Raw genomic sequence first — 18,890 nt, 5'->3', positions numbered from 1 at the left:
ATAGAGTCACCTCGTTTTGAACAATCTTTCTCCCACAACTTCATTTCTTTTTCCAATGTGGATTTTCTCTCATTATTTTTTTTCGGAACAGTCATAATTAATTCAATTGTTTTTTGGAGTTCATCATAATTTGAAACCAAACCATTGTTTGAAATTATTTCTTCATTTTCAATTGTTAACTCTGTATCCATCTGTGTGTTTGCAGGATCTTCATTGAACAGCCTTTTGAAGGTTTCTTTAGCCAATAAATGAATAGAACTTTTTTTTAAATAAGTAAAATGGCAGGTAATCTCTGGTTTAGGATAATTTGCAGATTGTAAAAAACGCAAGAGTGATACAACATCCTTATTTCGTCTTTCTTCAATTCTTTTTTTCAAAGCAGTGAACGTTTCCATGGCTAACTGCGTATTTGTTTCTCTTAGCTTGTTTAGCAAAAATATGCATACTCCTTCAGCTTTTAAAAGATTATTATTGTCTTTACTGAGCTCCTTAACAGCAAGCTCAACCGGTTGTAAAACATATGATATTTCTTCTAAAACTTTTATTTTTTTTTGGGAACATTTTTGCTGACCTAATTCCATTAGAGCCTTTTGTATACAATCGTATTTTTTTATGAAACGATTTACCATTGGTATTATTGAGTTCCATCTTGTTTTGCAATCGAGTAGCAATCGTAACTTTTTGCCTTCTTGATCTATTATATGCTTTTCAAGAACACTGCTTCGAACTGAAGAATATTTGAAAAATTTAATAATTTTTCGTGTTTCATCAAGAATTTTGCCAATGTCTTCACGAAAGACTTGTAATTGTCTAACTAAATCATTTTGGAAATTTAAGTTACCATCAAAAGCAAATGCATCAGCTACCTCATCATTTTGTTCGGTAGTTTCAACACAATCATCATCTGCTAAATTTTCATCATATTCTAAATTCTCATCATCTTGGAAATTTGTATCAATTACCGCATCATCATTCGTAATTAAACTCCCACTTTTTTTATAAAATACATCAAGTACAGCAAGATGTATAGCATGGTTGTAGCATAACTAAGAAAATGGTAAAATATTTTTATAAAAATCCATTATATATTTCATTACCGTTGTTTCACTTTTTGGCATTTTATAATTACGACTTGCTACGAAACCCTTAATGGCTTCAGATGAAGTAATTCCTTTGATGCTAAATCCATCTTTTGTCGCACATTTCGCCAATATTTCATTCAATGATTCTCGACTTATGAAATTTATTATTCCATTTCCAACTGAGAAAATGATTTTGTGTTTTTCGAAGAAGACGCATCAGTTTCATTTGTGTCGCCCAAATTTCTTTTTTGTAAAGATATGCTATGTAATTTTAAATGATTAATCATTCCAGTAGTATTAGATCCCAGACGTTGAATTATAGATTTGCATATGTTACAAACTGACTCCGATTTTTCTTTTTTTGTAAAATATTTCCATACCTCTGATTTTTTCGAAGACATTTCTGGGTATATGTAAATAAATCACTAAAATAAAAAAACACAGCATAAAAATTGAAAATTGAAATTTATACGTATTTAAATATGCATTTATTACTTGAAATTTAGTACATTTTACTCAAAACACTTCACTTACCAAAGGCAGCTATATATATTAGAAAATTAAGTATTTATTTTATTTATTTCACAAATTTTTTTTTTTAAATTTCACTTTCTTGCAAATTTTACGTCGTACAACTTCAAATTACAAATGTTATTTATTTTATGTAACTTAGTTAAAAAAAAATTTTGAAACTTAGTTAAAAATCAACGGTTGCTAAGCAACTTTATTATAGAAGTAAAAGAAGAAAAAACGGTAGAATACCGATACTCGATTGATTAATAGTTAAATGAATGTGCAATATTTACATTTTTTTGTTTAAATATTATACTCGATACTCGAAAAAAATATTCCGAATAGTCGACTACTCGGAACTTGCTTATAAAGTATCAATTACTCGGGTACTCGGGTAATCGATAATCGTAATTGGATTCCCTAATATATATAAATATATATATATATATATATATATATATATATATATATATATATATATATATATATATATATATATATATATATATATATATATATATATATATATATATATATATATATATATATATATATATATATATATATATATATATAGATATATATAGATATATATATGTATATATATATATATATTTATATATATATATATATTTATATATATATATTTATATATATATATATATATATATATATATATATATATATATATATATATATTTATATATATATATATATATATTGCGTTTGTAGTTGCTACATATGTTTATATTATGTTATTTCCATGTTTTCAAAGTGCTGTGACTTAATATAAACGTAAAAAGCAACATTTATCAATCTTGCCAGCCAAGTGATGTACTTATAGCAGAGGGTTACACGGCAGTGTTTAGTGTCAAACTATTACTAATTTATGTCAAGGTCTTTTCAAGCCTATATTATTAATTGTTCTAATAATACATGATAATGTATTTTAATAACATTTTGCGTAATGTTGTTAGTTATGTTTTGTTATATATGAATGTTATGTTACTTAAGTTATGTTATATGCATATTATATTAACTTATAGTGTGTGATATTGTTGTTTTTTTTGTTTTCTTTTGAGTTAATAGACATTAGGTAGTTTCATTAATAAAAATCACTGCTTTTAATCATTCACTAAAAGCAAACACAAAATATTTTGCCATACAAACAATTTGTTTTATCTCAATTAGCTTTTGCTATAAATATTTTGGAATCATGATGTATCAGCATAAATTATTTTTTCAAAGCTAACATTAAATATTAATATTTAACAACTACTATTCTGGTAAATCAGAACAGCTTTACTCTTTAAGGTACATTGATTTTCATTTTTTTCTTATTTATTTACTTATTCAATATATTTTTTAATTTAGATTTATCGAATGATGTATTCATTTGTTGTAGAAGAACAAAATATTGTAAAGTTTTGTAAAATCTTTAAAAACGACTACTAATAATTTTTTTAAAGAAATAATATTGAAGTTTGTAAAAAAGTAATTTTTTTTTTACTTTTTCTGTGTTAGTTAGTATGCTTATTATTAGAATGGCTGGTTTTTAATCTTTTTTTATTTTGTGCTAAGTTAATGTTTTTTCAATTACCTTTTAGCTGATATATATATTTTGTTGAAATTAATAATCGACAAAATGCTAGAAATCCTGCTCGGCAAGCAGCAAATTATTCGAACCCAAATAAGGAGAGCTTTGTTAGGCGAGTTAAAAATAATCGTCGCAGAATCGAAAGAGACGAAATTAATAACCGACAAAATGCTAGATATGCTGCTAGATACGAAAGAATTATCGACAAAATGCTAGAAATGCTGCTAGATACGAAAAAATTATTAACAAAATGCTAGAAATGCTGCTAAATACGAAAGAATGCTTTGTGCCGAAGTAATACTAATCGCTTTATTACATTTTAATTTTAAGTTTAATAGCATTAAATCATTAAATTAAAAATCATTACGTGGTCTTTGCTGATCCTTAATAACTTAAACATTTAAGCAAAAAACATTACGTGATAATGATCTTTGCTTAAATGATTAAATGTTTCGATTGCAAACTATTATTAGTGAAGAGAACCCATTTGCTCTTGCATTTAAAAACATGGCTGAAGTGGAAAATGAAGAAATTCATTGAGTATCAATAGCAGGTCGCTCAGTGTCACTTGTCAAAATGTCTTTACTTGAAGGACAAGATAGACGTTGCTATAATCTCCCGTCTCATAATAACTTTGCAGTTGTATTTGTTAGTGAAGATGGTGAACCACCTGCTTCTAGGGAAGTTGTTATTTACCTGAAAGGTCATCCTCTTAAAACTATATCAAGTATGTCTGCCAATTTAGATCCTATGGTTTATCCTCTATTTTTTCCAATTGGTGATGCTGGTTGACATAAGCAATTGGTTCACAACCTTGAACGTGCTACTTTGGTTAGAAATCATCTTACATTATCTCAGTATTGCAATTATAAACTTTAAGTTAGACTACTTTAGATTGTGGAAAACAGCCACTATAATTTATGTTACAGACCTACCATAACCCGTATTACAGGTTGCTTTCTACTAGTACAGCTTGAATGGTCTAAAGAAAAAAAGTTTAAAGAGGTGAAAAGTCTATGTAACGCTGTAACTGGTGTTTTCCTTAGCTTGTTATTGTTTTTATTTAACTTTTAAAAATGAAAACGATCATTAGCTTGTTATTGTTTTTATTTAACTTTTAAAAATGAAAACGATCATTAGCTTGTTATTGTTTTTATTTAACTTTTAAAAATGGAGCGATTATTTCTGCAGTACTCAAATGTTAACGACTCTAAAATTACAAATTTTGTAAATATTATAAATATTTGTATATAATAAAAATTATAAATATTTGCAATTTTATTTAATCAAAATATGAAGATAACCTCACCATTTTCACAGGCAACAAAAGATGATTCAAAAAATATTTAAAAAACACGAAGGGAATAAATTAAAAAGGTTTGAATATGTAATAAATTTTATTTTGATAAAAATATGAGTAAAACGGGAACAGTTAAAAAATGCCATGTATGAAAATTGCACACTTCTCCTTAGTGCATATTTCTCCTTACAAAGTATATACAATATAAAACACAATCCTACCAGTTATGTTTCTACCAGACTGAAGACGAAAAATATACCTCAGAATAATTGAAAAAATAATATTTACATATATATATATATATATATATATATATATATATATATATATATATATATATATATATATATATCTATATTTATATATATATATATATATATAATATATATATATATATATATATATATAATATATATATATATATATATATATATATCATTATTTTTTTTCGGAACAGTCATAATTAATTCAATTGTTTTTTTGGAGTTCATCATAATTTGAAACCAAACCATTGTTTGAAATTATTTCTTCATTTTCAATTGTTAACTCTGTATCCATCTGTGTGTTTGCAGGATCTTCATTGAACAGCCTTTTGAAGGTTTCTTTAGCCAATAAATGAATAGAACTTTTTTTTAAATAAGTAAAATGGCAGGTAATCTCTGGTTTAGGATAATTTGCAGATTGTAAAAAACGCAAGAGTGATACAACATCCTTATTTCGTCTTTCTTCAATTCTTTTTTTCAAAGCAAAGTTTAAAGAGGTGAAAAGTCTATGTAACGCTGTAACTGGTGTTTTCCTTAGCTTGTTATTGTTTTTATTTAACTTTTAAAAATGAAAACGATCATTAGCTTGTTATTGTTTTTATTTAACTTTTAAAAATGAAAACGATCATTAGCTTGTTATTGTTTTTATTTAAATTTTAAAAATGGAGCTATAATTTCTGAAGTAATCAAATTTTAACGACTCTAAAATTACAAATTTTGTAAATATTATAAATATTTGTATATAATAAAAATTATAAATATTTGCAATTTTATTTAATCAAAATATGAAGATAACCTCACCATTTTCACAGGCAACAAAAGATGATTCAAAAAATATTTAAAAAACACGAAGGGAATAAATTAAAAAGGTTTGAATATGTAATAAATTTTATTTTGATAAAAATATGAGTAAAACGGGAACAGTTAAAAAATGCCATGTATGAAAATTGCACACTTCTCCTTAGTGCATATTTCTCCTTACAAAGTATATACAATATAAAACACAATCCTACCAGTTATGTTTCTACCAGACTGAAGACGAAAAATATACCTCAGAATAATTGAAAAAATAATATTTACATATATATATATATATATATATATATATATATATATATATATATATATATATATATATATATATATATATATATATATATATATATATATTTATATATATATATATATATATATATATATATATATATATATAATATATATATATATATATATATATATATATAAATATATCAGTATAATTTTTTTACCTATTTCCCTCATTTCCTCCATAAAGTTGGCTAGGGTAAGAAAAAAGATAAAAAAAACTAACTAAAAATAAACTAAAAAATAACTATAAACTAAAACTATTAACTAAAATAAACTTTAAATCCTAATATCTGTACCTCAGAAGACAAAGGCTGGTTGTCCAGTTTTTTGTAAAAATTAATTATGTATAAAATCTTTTTAGTTTTTGCAGTATCTACAGACGTAGTGTTTTAAAGGCAAGAGCAAATGGGTTCTTTTAACTAATAATAGTTTGCAATCGAAACATGAAATTATTTAAGCAAAGATCATTACCACGTTGTTGTATTTTAAAATTTACTGCTGCAAGTGGATTATAGATGTATAGTTAACAATATGTCAGCGGAACATCTTGATTTGGCCTAAGATTACCTATATGATGAAAAACTTGACCACATATTTTAAAACATGGCGGCCCATAATTCATGGGTAAAACTACATTAGCTTTAAATGAAGCAAAGGAAAGCCAGGCATCATAATTTCTAATATGTTTTAAAAAATTCAGATTTACATTTACATCTGCATTATTTACTTTAAATAAATCTTGTTAATCTTATTGCAATAAAACTATCATATTTGCTGCTTGCTGCCAGCATTTCTAGCATTTTGTCGATTATAAATTTCATCTCGCCTAAGCCTATCTCTTTCATTTCTGCTAGGATTAACTTGCCTATCACCATTTCCATTTTTTAAACGAATCTCTGCTTCTAGCCTATTATAATCCATTTAAACTTCGTTTTTAACTGAAAGAAGTAACAAAGAATCTTAAACGAATCTCGAGGATTGTGATATTTCCTATAAAAAAATTTTTCTACTCTAATAACACACAAATAACTTTTATATATAGCGAACTTTCATTTAAAATAAGTTATACACTAATCTTATGACTATAAAAAATTATTTATATCAGGTAGGAGATGTTGGAAAAAAAATTAACCTAGCAAATAATAATGAAAAAAATTGTTAAAAACTTGCAATTCTAACAATAAGTATACAACTAACACAGAAAAAGTAAACAAAAAAACGTTGTGAACCCTTTCTTACAAACTTCAATATTATTTCTTTAAAAAAATTATTAGTAGTCCTTTTTAAAAGTTTTACAAAACTTTACAATATTTTGTTCTTCTAAAACACATGAATACATCATTCGATAAATCTAAATTAAAAAATGTATCGAATAAGTAACAAAATAAGAAAAAAATGAAAATCAATGTACTTTAAAGAGTAAAGCTGTTCTGGTTTACCAGAATAGTAGTTGTTAAATAATATTATTTCATGTTAGCTTTTAAAAAATAATTTATGCTGGTACATCATGATTCCAAAATATTTATTGCAAAAACTAATTGACATAAAACATATTGTATGTATGGCAAAATAATTTGTGTTGGCTTTTAGTGAACCCTCTGCTATAAGTACATCACTTGGCTGGCAAGGTTGAAAAATGTTGCTCTAAACGTTTATTAAGTCACAGCACTTTGAAAACTTAGAACTTATATAATATATACATGTTGCAACTATAAAAACGCGCGAGGAAATTTAGAAAGATTTAAATAAACTAAGTAGATCAAACAATACTCTTTAACTTCAATTTTTTTTTTTTTTACAAGAATTGTAATTTTATAAGAATTGTAATTTTCCTCGCGCGTTTTCAAAATTTTTGTTTGCGCATCTTGATTGTTTGCATATATGCTTTTATAATAAGTACGTGTAAGTGGTAATATGTGCATTAGTAGTTTTATCGAGGTGTTTTTATAATAATGTAAAGATGTAAAGTATTTTTTTATTGTTTAGGTCTTTTGTCCTCATAACAAAATTTAACATTTACATACAATATCATGTGACAGGTCATGTCATTGTTGCTGTGCATTAATTTTCTAAAAAAGAGCAAAAATGGTTTAAAGTATCATAGAAAAATTAAAGTATTCAGAAAAGCCAATTGTATCAGCTGGATTTTTATCGCCAGTTAATGATAACTGTTTTACCTAAAAAAAAACAATGCGATAAACATTGAAAATGTTTATGACAATTTTGTATATATTATAATAATATATAATATACAAACTATTAAGATTTCATGAATACAAAAGGAATGTATTAGATATCTTCATTTACTATATTTTTTTCCAAAAATTTAATTTCATTTGAACTTTTGAGTTGTTTAATACTTTATACTTTATACTGTATATATATATATATATATATATATATATATATATATATATATATATATATATAAATATATATATATATATATATGTATATGTATATATATATATATATATATATATATATATATTATATATATATATATATATATATGTATATATATATATATATATATATATATATATATATATGTATATATATATATATATATATATATACATATATATATACATACATATATATATATATATATATATATATATATATAGAGAGAGAGAGAGAGAGAGAGAGAGAGAGAGAGAGAGAGAGAGAGAGAGAGAGAGAGAGAGAGAAAGAGAGGCCTTAACGAGAAGCGAGAGCTTAAGCTCTCGCTTCCCGCCAGCCTTGTGGATTGCTGATTGACATGAAGTTGTTATTTCAATGGTTTCATCAGAACGCTAGCGGCACACCACTGCTGCTTTGTGGGACGACACCTTTGAGCATGTAACAAAACGTCTTGCAATGCCTGTTGGGTTATGCTTCCTTTTGCTTATTGATGTTGGATTGTCAACCTCAGAAGGACTGTCTGTTCTGTTATCGGATGAGTTCGTGCTACTTTCAGAACAATTAGGTACGCTAAGCTGGTAAGTGTGGACACTTGTAGCGCTAAGCTGGTAAGTGTGGACACATGTGGGTGGATGGTATTGGCACTAGAGGTTTGCCAATCGAATAACCATTGTGACCTTTGCTCTCAATTTGCAGTTTGTAGAGGTTCTCATCCACTTTGCACTTACATCTTTATACTTTTTATACTTTACATCTATGTAATAATAATATAAACGAATCGAAGCGACTCATCGTAACTTTAAAACTTGACATTGTGATTTAAGACTTGTGTTGCAGCGACGATTTAAAAAGTTCGTTATTATTTTTAAAAGATTGAAAGTATTGTTTAAGCGTAGTTTTACATACTTTTGTTTTATAAAAACATTGGTAATTGGTATATATTTTAAAAAATTAATCCCACTCCCATTATTTTTGACAAAGTTTTGGTTTTCGATTTTGTTTACACAATTTTTTATATCCAGTTACTCCTAATCCCTTTTTAGTAGTTCAATTATTCATAATAATATTTTATAAGTCACCATTACTAAATTAAATAACATGCGAAGGGGTTGACATGGAACAAAGATAATCCTTGGTTTAGTAAAGAAAATCCGACTGGGAAAACTCTCTGAAAAGTGTTCGTAATAAAGACTTGAAAGTATAATCACAGATTTGTTTCTTCAGAGAGTTTCCGATATTTCGGATATTCCTTGAAGTTTCACGATATTTCTAGATGTTTTTTTGCAAATAAAGTTGGAAGTACGTTTGTATTTCCAACGTTATTTTATGTTACTGAGATGGATCAATTTTTACAATTTTTTTTTCTGTTAAAAAAAAAACGATTATTAATTTTTTGCATTTAAATTAACTATTTCGAATATTAAAAATTTCTTTTTGTGTATGAAGTTATTATTAAATTTTAAAATTTTTTTCAAAAACTCTGAACTTACATAAAAATCTAATACAAGATTTTTCATTAAAAAAAATGCCGGGATTTTTCAAAAAGTTTAGAACTCATCTCTGTGTATACTGTATTGTAGATATTGAGTAATAGCACCTAGCTAGGTAACTTAGGCTAGTCAAATGATATATGATATAACAACTAAGTAACACGAAGAGCAATCAGTTATAGCGTTTGTATTGAGTAGTTTAACATAATATGTAAGCGCAAAAATACCATTGCTCTACGGCTACGAACAGCCGTAGCTCAGTGTTAACGCGCATTCCTTAGAACCAAAAGATCCGATCAGTATTTAAAACTAGTCATGGACATGTTAGGACATAAATCTATCGCTATAATATTGTTTAAAATGTGGGAGTTAATCGCTGAAAAAAACAGTTTTTTCTAGTCCTTTCTCAGCTCCAACCTTTACCCCCGTCGATGTAGCAGCACTATATCCCATGTTTCACAATAGAATCTTCATGAACAACTTCTTTTACAGCCATTTGAAATTGAACTTGAAAAAATTATTCGCTTTTCCGTTTTAGCATAACTATAGCATTCCTTCTTTCTAAATGTTTATAATTTACGTCAGATGGTATCACTCAAACAGGAATAGAATGTGGACACTTAATCTCTACTAGACCAGGACCGTGACTATTGCAGTTAAATTTTATGTCTGGAGTGGCATGTCAGATATACATGCGTTTTAGATACAACTATCCCAGATTCTGTAAACTCCATAATTTTGTGCTGAGTTTTTACAATATTTTTATATTTAATTTTAACATGTTTTTCCTGAGGATATGCCATGTTTCGTCTGTCATGTTTGAACAATTGTTTCTTCCTCAAGTACTTCTGAAATACGATTAAATGGCTCAGTGTCATATTTAAGTGCAGTGTTCATTGCGGTTAAAACACGTTTAACTTTTGATGCTGTTATTCTATCATTTCCTTAATCAAACCACAGCATAAATTCACTTTGTAATTTTGTGTTGTTATAAATTATTTTAATATCTGCATTTATTAATTGAGTTGATGTAATGAAATCGTTAACTATATCTGAGTTAAATCTAATCACTAAAGCTTGATTTGTCGGAATATTAACTGTTGATTATTGACTAGTTGGAAGGTTCTTCTTACTTTCTTCCATTTTAACAAAAGCACTGTAAGGGGTGAGATTTTTAGCCGTTTCAAAAAATTATGCACGTATTGCTTTACTATCTGCAACATATTTAGCGCTATGTTGATTGGTAGGCGTGTAATCAAGTTTATACCTTGAATATGATTCTAGTGCTGCTTTCAGGGACTTTATAGATTTTTTGCTTTATCGGCTTTGAGTAAAAATAAAGTTGGACAATTTACAATTTACCAGGTTTAATGCTCTTTTTCTTTGATGGCACATTCCAAACAGCTAGTTTTTCTGTGCGTGTTGGATCTGTAATGCCTAAAAGCACTGCAGCCACTATTCGAAACAGCATCCCTGCACCATGATTGCAACTTCCTAAAAGCAAAAAGATGCAACACGGTAAATGATATAACTTTATCAAAATTATGTTTTATGGTATGAAATTACCTAGTTATATTTATATTTTTAAGAAAATGTTCAGACTTTAGGTTTATGTTATTTTTTTTTTTATCTAAACTCATTCAAAATTTAAATTCTAGTTTACTTTACAACACAATATTATTTTCTAGTAAACCAGCTGTGCATGTACAGTAACAGGAAGATATTTTCTCAGAATCTTTCTTCACAACGGCCCAAACATCATACAGATTTAGCATATTGATTTGAAATAACAGTATGGTTAGTTATCAAAGAGTGGAATAATAAAAACTTCTCCAATAAAGCCATTTGCAAAATACCTAAAAGCTTTGCCTTCTCTGTATTCACACTCAAGTCGTGGCCATAGGGTGTCTCAAGATAGTAAATCCGAATAATATCTTGATATATCAACAAAATAAACCTTTGGCCATAAATGCATTCCTTTTTTCTCTCTACCCAGCCAATTTTTAAATTCATTTGGATCAGTAGTGAATGTGGTTTGAATCCTTTCTTCATAAGCAGCGAAAGCTCTAAATATATTTTTAGAACAAAAAGATTTTAGGAAACAAACAGACTGGATAACTAATTGTTATTGTTACTCTTATGTATATATAAATATATATATATATATATATATATATATATATATATATATATATATATATATATATATATATATATATATGTATATATATGTATATATACATATATATATATATATATATATATATATATATATATATATATATATAATATATATATATATATATATATATATATATATATATATATATATATATATATATATATATATATATATATGTATACAGGGCAGGCTCAAGGGTATATAGCGCCTGTGGCCATTTTTTAATTGGCGCCACCCCCACCCATCGCCCCACCCGTTTGAAAAACATAAATCGTGTCATGGACATTCGTGGTGAACTTTTAATATTTAATTACCATTTAACCTTTCTTGTTATTACAATAGAAAATGATTTAATCATATCTTCTAAGTCCAATTCTTTTGCAATTGCTTGTTTTATTGATAACATTGCCAGACCATCCGTTCTATCCTGTGTCATTGTTGAGCGAATATACGTTTTGATTAACTTCATCTTGGAAAAACTTCTCTCTGCTGTTGCAACAGATACAGGTAGAGTTAAAAGTATTCTGAGAGAGATAAATAAGTTTCCCAAAGCTGCATTCAAATTGTTTGAACAAATAAAGTCTAAAATATTTCTTGAAGAGTGGTTTCCCTTATAATGATTTCGCAAATATTTCATCTCTTCAAACAAGTCAGTTCCAGAAACATCTTTCAACTCATTGCAAGATAATGATTTTTCAAAATCCATGCATCTTTTTAGTAATTCATCTTCAGTAATGTCTTTGGCATTTAAACTTTAAAGAAAGTTGAACTGATTATTATGCTGCATAAGCATTTCAAACCGATCCTGTAAAGATCCAATAGCGTGATCTAAAATGCTGTTGAAGAAGTTAATCTTAAAATTGTCTTCTTCAGTCATTGATCCCTCTTAACTTTCATAAGCAAACATTCTTTTTTTGGTACGACCACGCTTTTTTTCAAATTCGGGCTCAATATGTAGCTCAGCAGACAATTTTCTTGCAGTTTCATCATCTTTCAACATCTTTTGAAGTTTGTTCATCAGTTCTATAATCTTTAACATACTCCAAAGTGTTAGAAATTAATGAACAGCCTGAGGAGTATTTAAATTGACTTCTTGAAGAGATTTGCTTGTTATCTCAAGCTGACTTAGCACATCATACCAAGTGATAAGGCAGCAAACAAATTTAAAGTCAATTTTCTGCAGTAGTGCTCTGGACTCAGATTTGTTTTTGGTTGCTGTTACTGAAGATACAGGTAATTCGATATTCCAGAAGCTTTTTAAAGCTTGTATTATCTCTCTCAGTTGATGTCTTAATGATTTTAATGCATCAATTCTATTTGCCAATCTGGTTTCACGAAGTCCTTTCAAAGTTAAACCTTCGACAAATTCACGTAAAACGTTCCATCGCTGAGTTGAAGATGAGAAAAATACAAACAGATGTTGCACAATGTCAAACAATGTTACTGCGTCTAAAAAGCTTCCAGCTGCATCATTGACAACTAAATTCAGTGAATGAGATGAGCAAGGAACATAAAAGGCTCGTGAATTAAGATGAAGGATCTTGGCTTGAACTCCGTTTTGTTTGCCTCACATGTTCGATCCATTATCATACCCTTGTCTTCTTAAATCTTGCATAGAAATTCCATGAGAATCGAAAGTTTCTAATATTTTTTCAGTCATTCCAGCGCCTGTATTATCAATAATGTCAATAAAGTTTCAAAAATGCTCTCTTATATCAACGTAGTTTTCCTTTTCATCTGGAGTGGGTAGTATTGACACAAAACGTAGAATTATTGCCATCAGGGTTAGGGTTAGGGTTAGGGTTAGGTCTATTCAGAATGGGAAAATATCTGGAGTACAGTCAACAATAATTGAGTAGTATTTGCTTGCCTTCAAATCAACTACTATTTTTTCTTTGACTGCTTTAGATAAAATTTGAATAATTTCATTTTGAATATTTTTACCCAAGTAATGACTGTAAATTTCTTTGTTTTTTATTCTTCTGATATGCTCTTTCATCACAGGATCAAACTTGGAAAGCAGTTCCACTATTTTTAAAAAGCAGCCATTGTTGTCATTACAAAGTTTATTTGAAGTCCCTCGCAAACCTACATTATGGGACCCATGAAATTTTTTAATTGAAAAAAGTCGCTCTAAAACATGCCGCCAGTGTTTTGTAGTTTCGTCCATTTGTCTCTGCTGAACTGCATCAATTGTAAATGATCCTTTGAACCTTTTAATAAGATCATGCCAGGTCATATAACTATTCAAATGATCTAAACTTGTTTCGCAAGCATTCAATTTGTTATTTAAGTTTTTCCATTTTGATACGCATTCACCAGAAACCTCAGTATTCTTTTTAGAAATGAGCTTGCGACAGAAGCAAAAGGCAGCGTCTTTTGTTTTAGAATAAACTAGCGACTCGCGTTTATACTTTTCCCATTTGGTGGCTTCCGATAATAATGACTTATACTAAATCTTCTTTTTCTTGCTTCTTGACTAGTAAAAGGAAAGTCAAAATCCATTATTTAAATTGGACCAATTTTGACCATTAGATCTGTCAATGACACAGTATTTTTAGGCCAGCTTCCAACATCCAAGTAATTATCGAAGATTTCTAATTCAACTGCGCATGTTGTAGACTCAATGATGGCGTTCATTTGGTTGCTTGCTTCAGAATGATTATAATTGAGATCATTTTGGCTAGTTAATGCCTCACTGTAATCAAATTTTTAAATATTACTTATATTTTTAATGATATTCTAGTCAAATTTAATATATGATAAATTGTTAAATGTTTGACTTTCTTACCCGAATGTTTTGAATACTTTTAGAATTAATAGATGGTACTGACGCAACTTCTGAGCAAGTTTTTAAATACTTCTCCAAACTTCCCTTATATTTTGGCAGGGAAACATCTTTTTTTTGTTTTCTTTTTAGGTTTTGAGCTCCTGATAATTTTTTCTTTCCAAACATGATGGTTGTTTTAATATCCTCTATTAAAACAATTTTTTGTTCGCTTAAATTTGTAAAGAGTAAAAAATGTAACATGCATTGACTTGAGTTAGCTTCATAAGCAAAAATTTGTTCAATGTGAATTATACCAGTAGTACTGTATAAACTGGTTTTTTAGAGTTCCCACAATTATGAAAAATTTTCTTTGAAAAATTTTTTTATAAAATTGAAATATTAATCTAAAAACTATTTTATTTTTAACTTATATTTATTTTAAATTTTTTTTGTTTTTGAATGTTGAATTTTCTATTTTTTTGGCGCCCCCTTTGAAGCGGCGCCTGTGGCCAAGTGGTGCTTGGCCACGCTGTTGAGCCGGCCCAGTATATATATATATATATATATATATATATATATATATATATATATATATATATATATATTATATATATATATATATATATATATATGTATATATATATATATATATATATATATATATATATATATATATATATATATATATATATATATGTATATATATATATATATATATATATATATATATATATATATATATATATATATACTGGGCTGGCTCAACAGCGTGACCAAGACCCAATCCTCTTTTTGAAAAGCTTGAGCTTGTTTGGTGCTCTTTGGATCATAATTCTACTGTACTAAACAGAATTAAGATTGAGGATATTACTTACAACTGGTTGCAGGATTAATTCAAAAAACCTTTAGAGTTCTCTGTAAACGTTATAAAGGTGGAAAAGATGAAGGTCAGTACTTTAAAATATGAAATTATTTAAGTTGTCTAAAATAGTTTAAACAACTGTTAAATAAAGTCCTTTATCCGGTAAATTACACCTTAGAATAAGTATGTTAAGGTGTAATAAAATTACACCTTAGAATATGTGCATAACTCCTGGCGCTTTGCATAATAAACAAATGAATAAAATCTGATATCAAACTGAAAATATAGAGAATGAATCTTAATTTTTTATGGATTTTTTAAATGTTGCAAAGAGTAAAAACGCAATGTAAAAATTCAATTTGATTAACTGCTTATTATGTAAATAAGTATTTATATTTAGAATGGATGCAGGTGTGATTATCTTAAGTTAGCCGAAATTACAGTAATTGTAGTATCTGGAGATGTGCAGTACAAGCTCCGAAAATCTGCACTTGTAAGTCATGCCCGGTTTTTGATAAAAGGAATATACTTCATGAAAATGTTCCTTCTAATGAATAACATTCCCAAACCCATGAGAAGAAAGAAATCAAAGATATAGTCTTCTTTTCTGCAGTGTTTTACACTGAATGGTTTTTTAGAGCGGAAATTCCAGCAATTGCTCCCTCTCATATTTTTTTTTACTGTAATTTTTATTTTCTTATTATTCAAAACAAAGTAAAATGAATAAAGTTTAAATGAATAAAGTTTAAATGAAAATTATTCTTTTTAGTGTTTTGCTATTTAAAGATTGTTTCTTAGGATATGAAAGCTCTGTGGCAGATGATAAGGAACTCTAATGTCAAACCTGAGCTGGCAAAACCTGTTATATTGTTCCTACCGCTGTTGTAATGGCTTTAGCTGATGAAGAGGTCCATGACGGTGACGAGAATGCCAAGAAACTCAATAACATGCCGAGGCCTGAGAATTATGTGGTACACAGACAGCAGGTCGATATTGAATTGGTGAAAAATCTGGATTTTTGTCATGATAATCCTCCTAGCTTGGTTTCAATAATAAATGAACAGAGTTGGTTCATATTTATCTCTTAAACCGGGGGAAGACAGAGTTACAGTGGTTAAAGACCCCAGTTGAGACATGGGACCTGAATGATTATTATCTGGGGTTTAAAGAATTTGTCAAAAATCTGGAAGTAGTTAAAGATTGCAGTGGAGAGCTGTAAAACTCGTTTAGGTACAATTTCAAAAAATTATCAAATTTAAACCTATTGTAAAAATTTTAATGGTAATTTCAACAAACATATTTTATTTTAAACCAGGAGCTGATCAACAAATCCCACAAGGAGAAGAAAAGACAGGACACTTTCCTAGTAGCTAATAAGCTCAAGAAAGGAAGAAAGAGAAATAAAAAAATTGATTTCGAAACTGTTTCTTTTTTGAGTGTTTATGCTGAAACTTAATTTTTTTATGCTCTGTCATTATTGAAAGATAAAAAATGCTGCTAAAAGTCACATATTGAGAAAGAAAACCTAACATTGTCGCATCAAAGAGGAACAAAACTAACTCATTTTTTTAGACGATTCTGTAGCTGCTTTAAACATTATATCCGACTGACAACATCGCTAAAAAAAAAAAGAAACTAAAAAAGACCTTATCGCATAGCCAACAAATGCTAAAAATCAACATTTTCCTTTATAACGTTTACAGTCTTTATTGATGAAACACAGTGCCAAATGAAAACAAATTTTTGTGATATGTTAAAACAATTTTGTAATATGTTTGTTAAGTGATTTTCTACTACTTTATAAATATGTAAATATAAATATATATAAATATATATATATATATATATATATATATATATATATATATATATATATATGTATATATATATATATATATATATATCTATACATATATATATATATAAATATATATATATATATATATTTATTTATATATATAAAAATATATATATATATATATACATGTATACATATATATATATATATAAATATATATATATATACATGTATACATATATATATATATAAATATATATATATATATATATGTATATATATATATATATATATATATATATATATATATATATATGTATATATATTTATATATATATATATATATATATATATATATATATATATATATGTATATATATATATATATATATATATATAAATGCATACATATATATATATACAGTGGTGGCTCAAAAAATTAGAGCCACCTCGAAATTTAGACAATATTTGAGTTTCGACTGTGAAATTAATTAAAATACATACGGATGTCCAGTTTTTGTCATTTCGCATTGTTAATTACTTTGTTTTGAACATATTTTTACAATGACAACACTATTGAGCGGTTTAGAGTGAAGTTAGTTGCATTATTGCAGAAGATGTCACATTTTAGCACGTGTTGTACTGGGCGATAGTTGTGTTTCATGCGGTTTTTATTTGTTGATTTTATATTTTTACACTAAAATTTGTTTATTTTACTATTCAACACTTATTATATATTCTATTTACAAGTAAGTTATCATTATTTTACAACTTTTTTATCATATTTAGGTAAATTTTGCTATTTTTTAAAATAATTGGTGTTTTTAAGGTATGGGTAAAGAGAAGGATATTTCTCCCACAAAACTAGGGCTTATTCAAGGATATTTGTCGAGTGGAAATCATTCCAACAGGCAAATTGCCAAGTGTGTGAATGTTTCCAGAGCAACAGTCGATAGGATTAAAAGAAAACTGGACAATAATCAATCACTAAAATTGAATAAAAGAAAAAATTGTGGACGAAATCGAATCACAACGCCTCGCACCGAAAGAAAAATAAGGGATATTGTGATAGAAAATAGGAGAAAATCGAAAAAAGTGCTTAAGGAAATCATAAACAATGAAGGTATAACAATATCCCTTGCAACACTTCGGAGAAGAATGGCGGAGCAGGGGTTTAAGGCCTGTAGACCAGCCAAAAAACCAAGGCTCACCCAGGCAATGAAGGATAAACGTCTCCAATGGGCTAAAAATCATTGCCATTTTACCACTGATGATTGGGAAAGAGTAAGTACTCAGTTTCTCTTCATAAACACATTAAAATTTAAACGAATACCATATTAAAAAAAAAGAATATAAGTATTTCATCAAAAATATTAACCCAATTTTGAAAATTTTACGTTTGTTTCTCAGATGAATCCACATTGGAACTTCTAATGGATAAAACTAATTTCGCCCGAAGAAGGACAGGTGAAATGTTCAATGAAGATTGTCTTGTGGAGAGGGTGAAGCACCCGCTAAAA

The 18,890-nt window shown here is 27.5% G+C and overlaps 2 protein-coding genes across 2 annotated transcripts in view; one reads left to right on the top strand and one right to left on the bottom strand.

Annotated features, from left to right (window-relative positions):
• Positions 1-12,997: 12,997 nt before the first annotated feature.
• On the bottom strand, positions 12,998-14,179 carry LOC136083546 (uncharacterized). Its single transcript, XM_065802950.1, has 2 exons — positions 13,780-14,179; positions 12,998-13,419 (listed from the first exon to the last, which is right to left on the bottom strand). The coding sequence occupies exons 1-2, from the start codon at positions 14,177-14,179 to the stop codon at positions 12,998-13,000; spliced, it is 822 nt and encodes a 273-aa protein (XP_065659022.1).
• A 2,280-nt stretch (positions 14,180-16,459) lies between these two features.
• LOC136083545 (uncharacterized) overlaps positions 16,460-18,890 on the top strand; it is a 2,695-nt gene continuing 264 nt past the window's right edge. Inside the window, exons 1-3 of the mRNA XM_065802949.1 lie at positions 16,460-16,637; positions 18,200-18,493; positions 18,781-18,890. The exon at positions 18,781-18,890 is cut by the window's right edge and continues 264 nt beyond it. Of these exons, the coding sequence (XP_065659021.1) occupies positions 16,460-16,637; positions 18,200-18,493; positions 18,781-18,890 (582 nt within the window). The remainder of the gene's footprint in view (positions 16,638-18,199; positions 18,494-18,780) is intronic.

Source organism: Hydra vulgaris, chromosome 08 (genome assembly GCF_038396675.1).
Source record: "Hydra vulgaris chromosome 08, alternate assembly HydraT2T_AEP".
Lineage (NCBI taxonomy): Eukaryota > Metazoa > Cnidaria > Hydrozoa > Anthoathecata > Hydridae > Hydra > Hydra vulgaris.
This window is presented reverse-complemented; position numbering and strand designations above follow the sequence as displayed.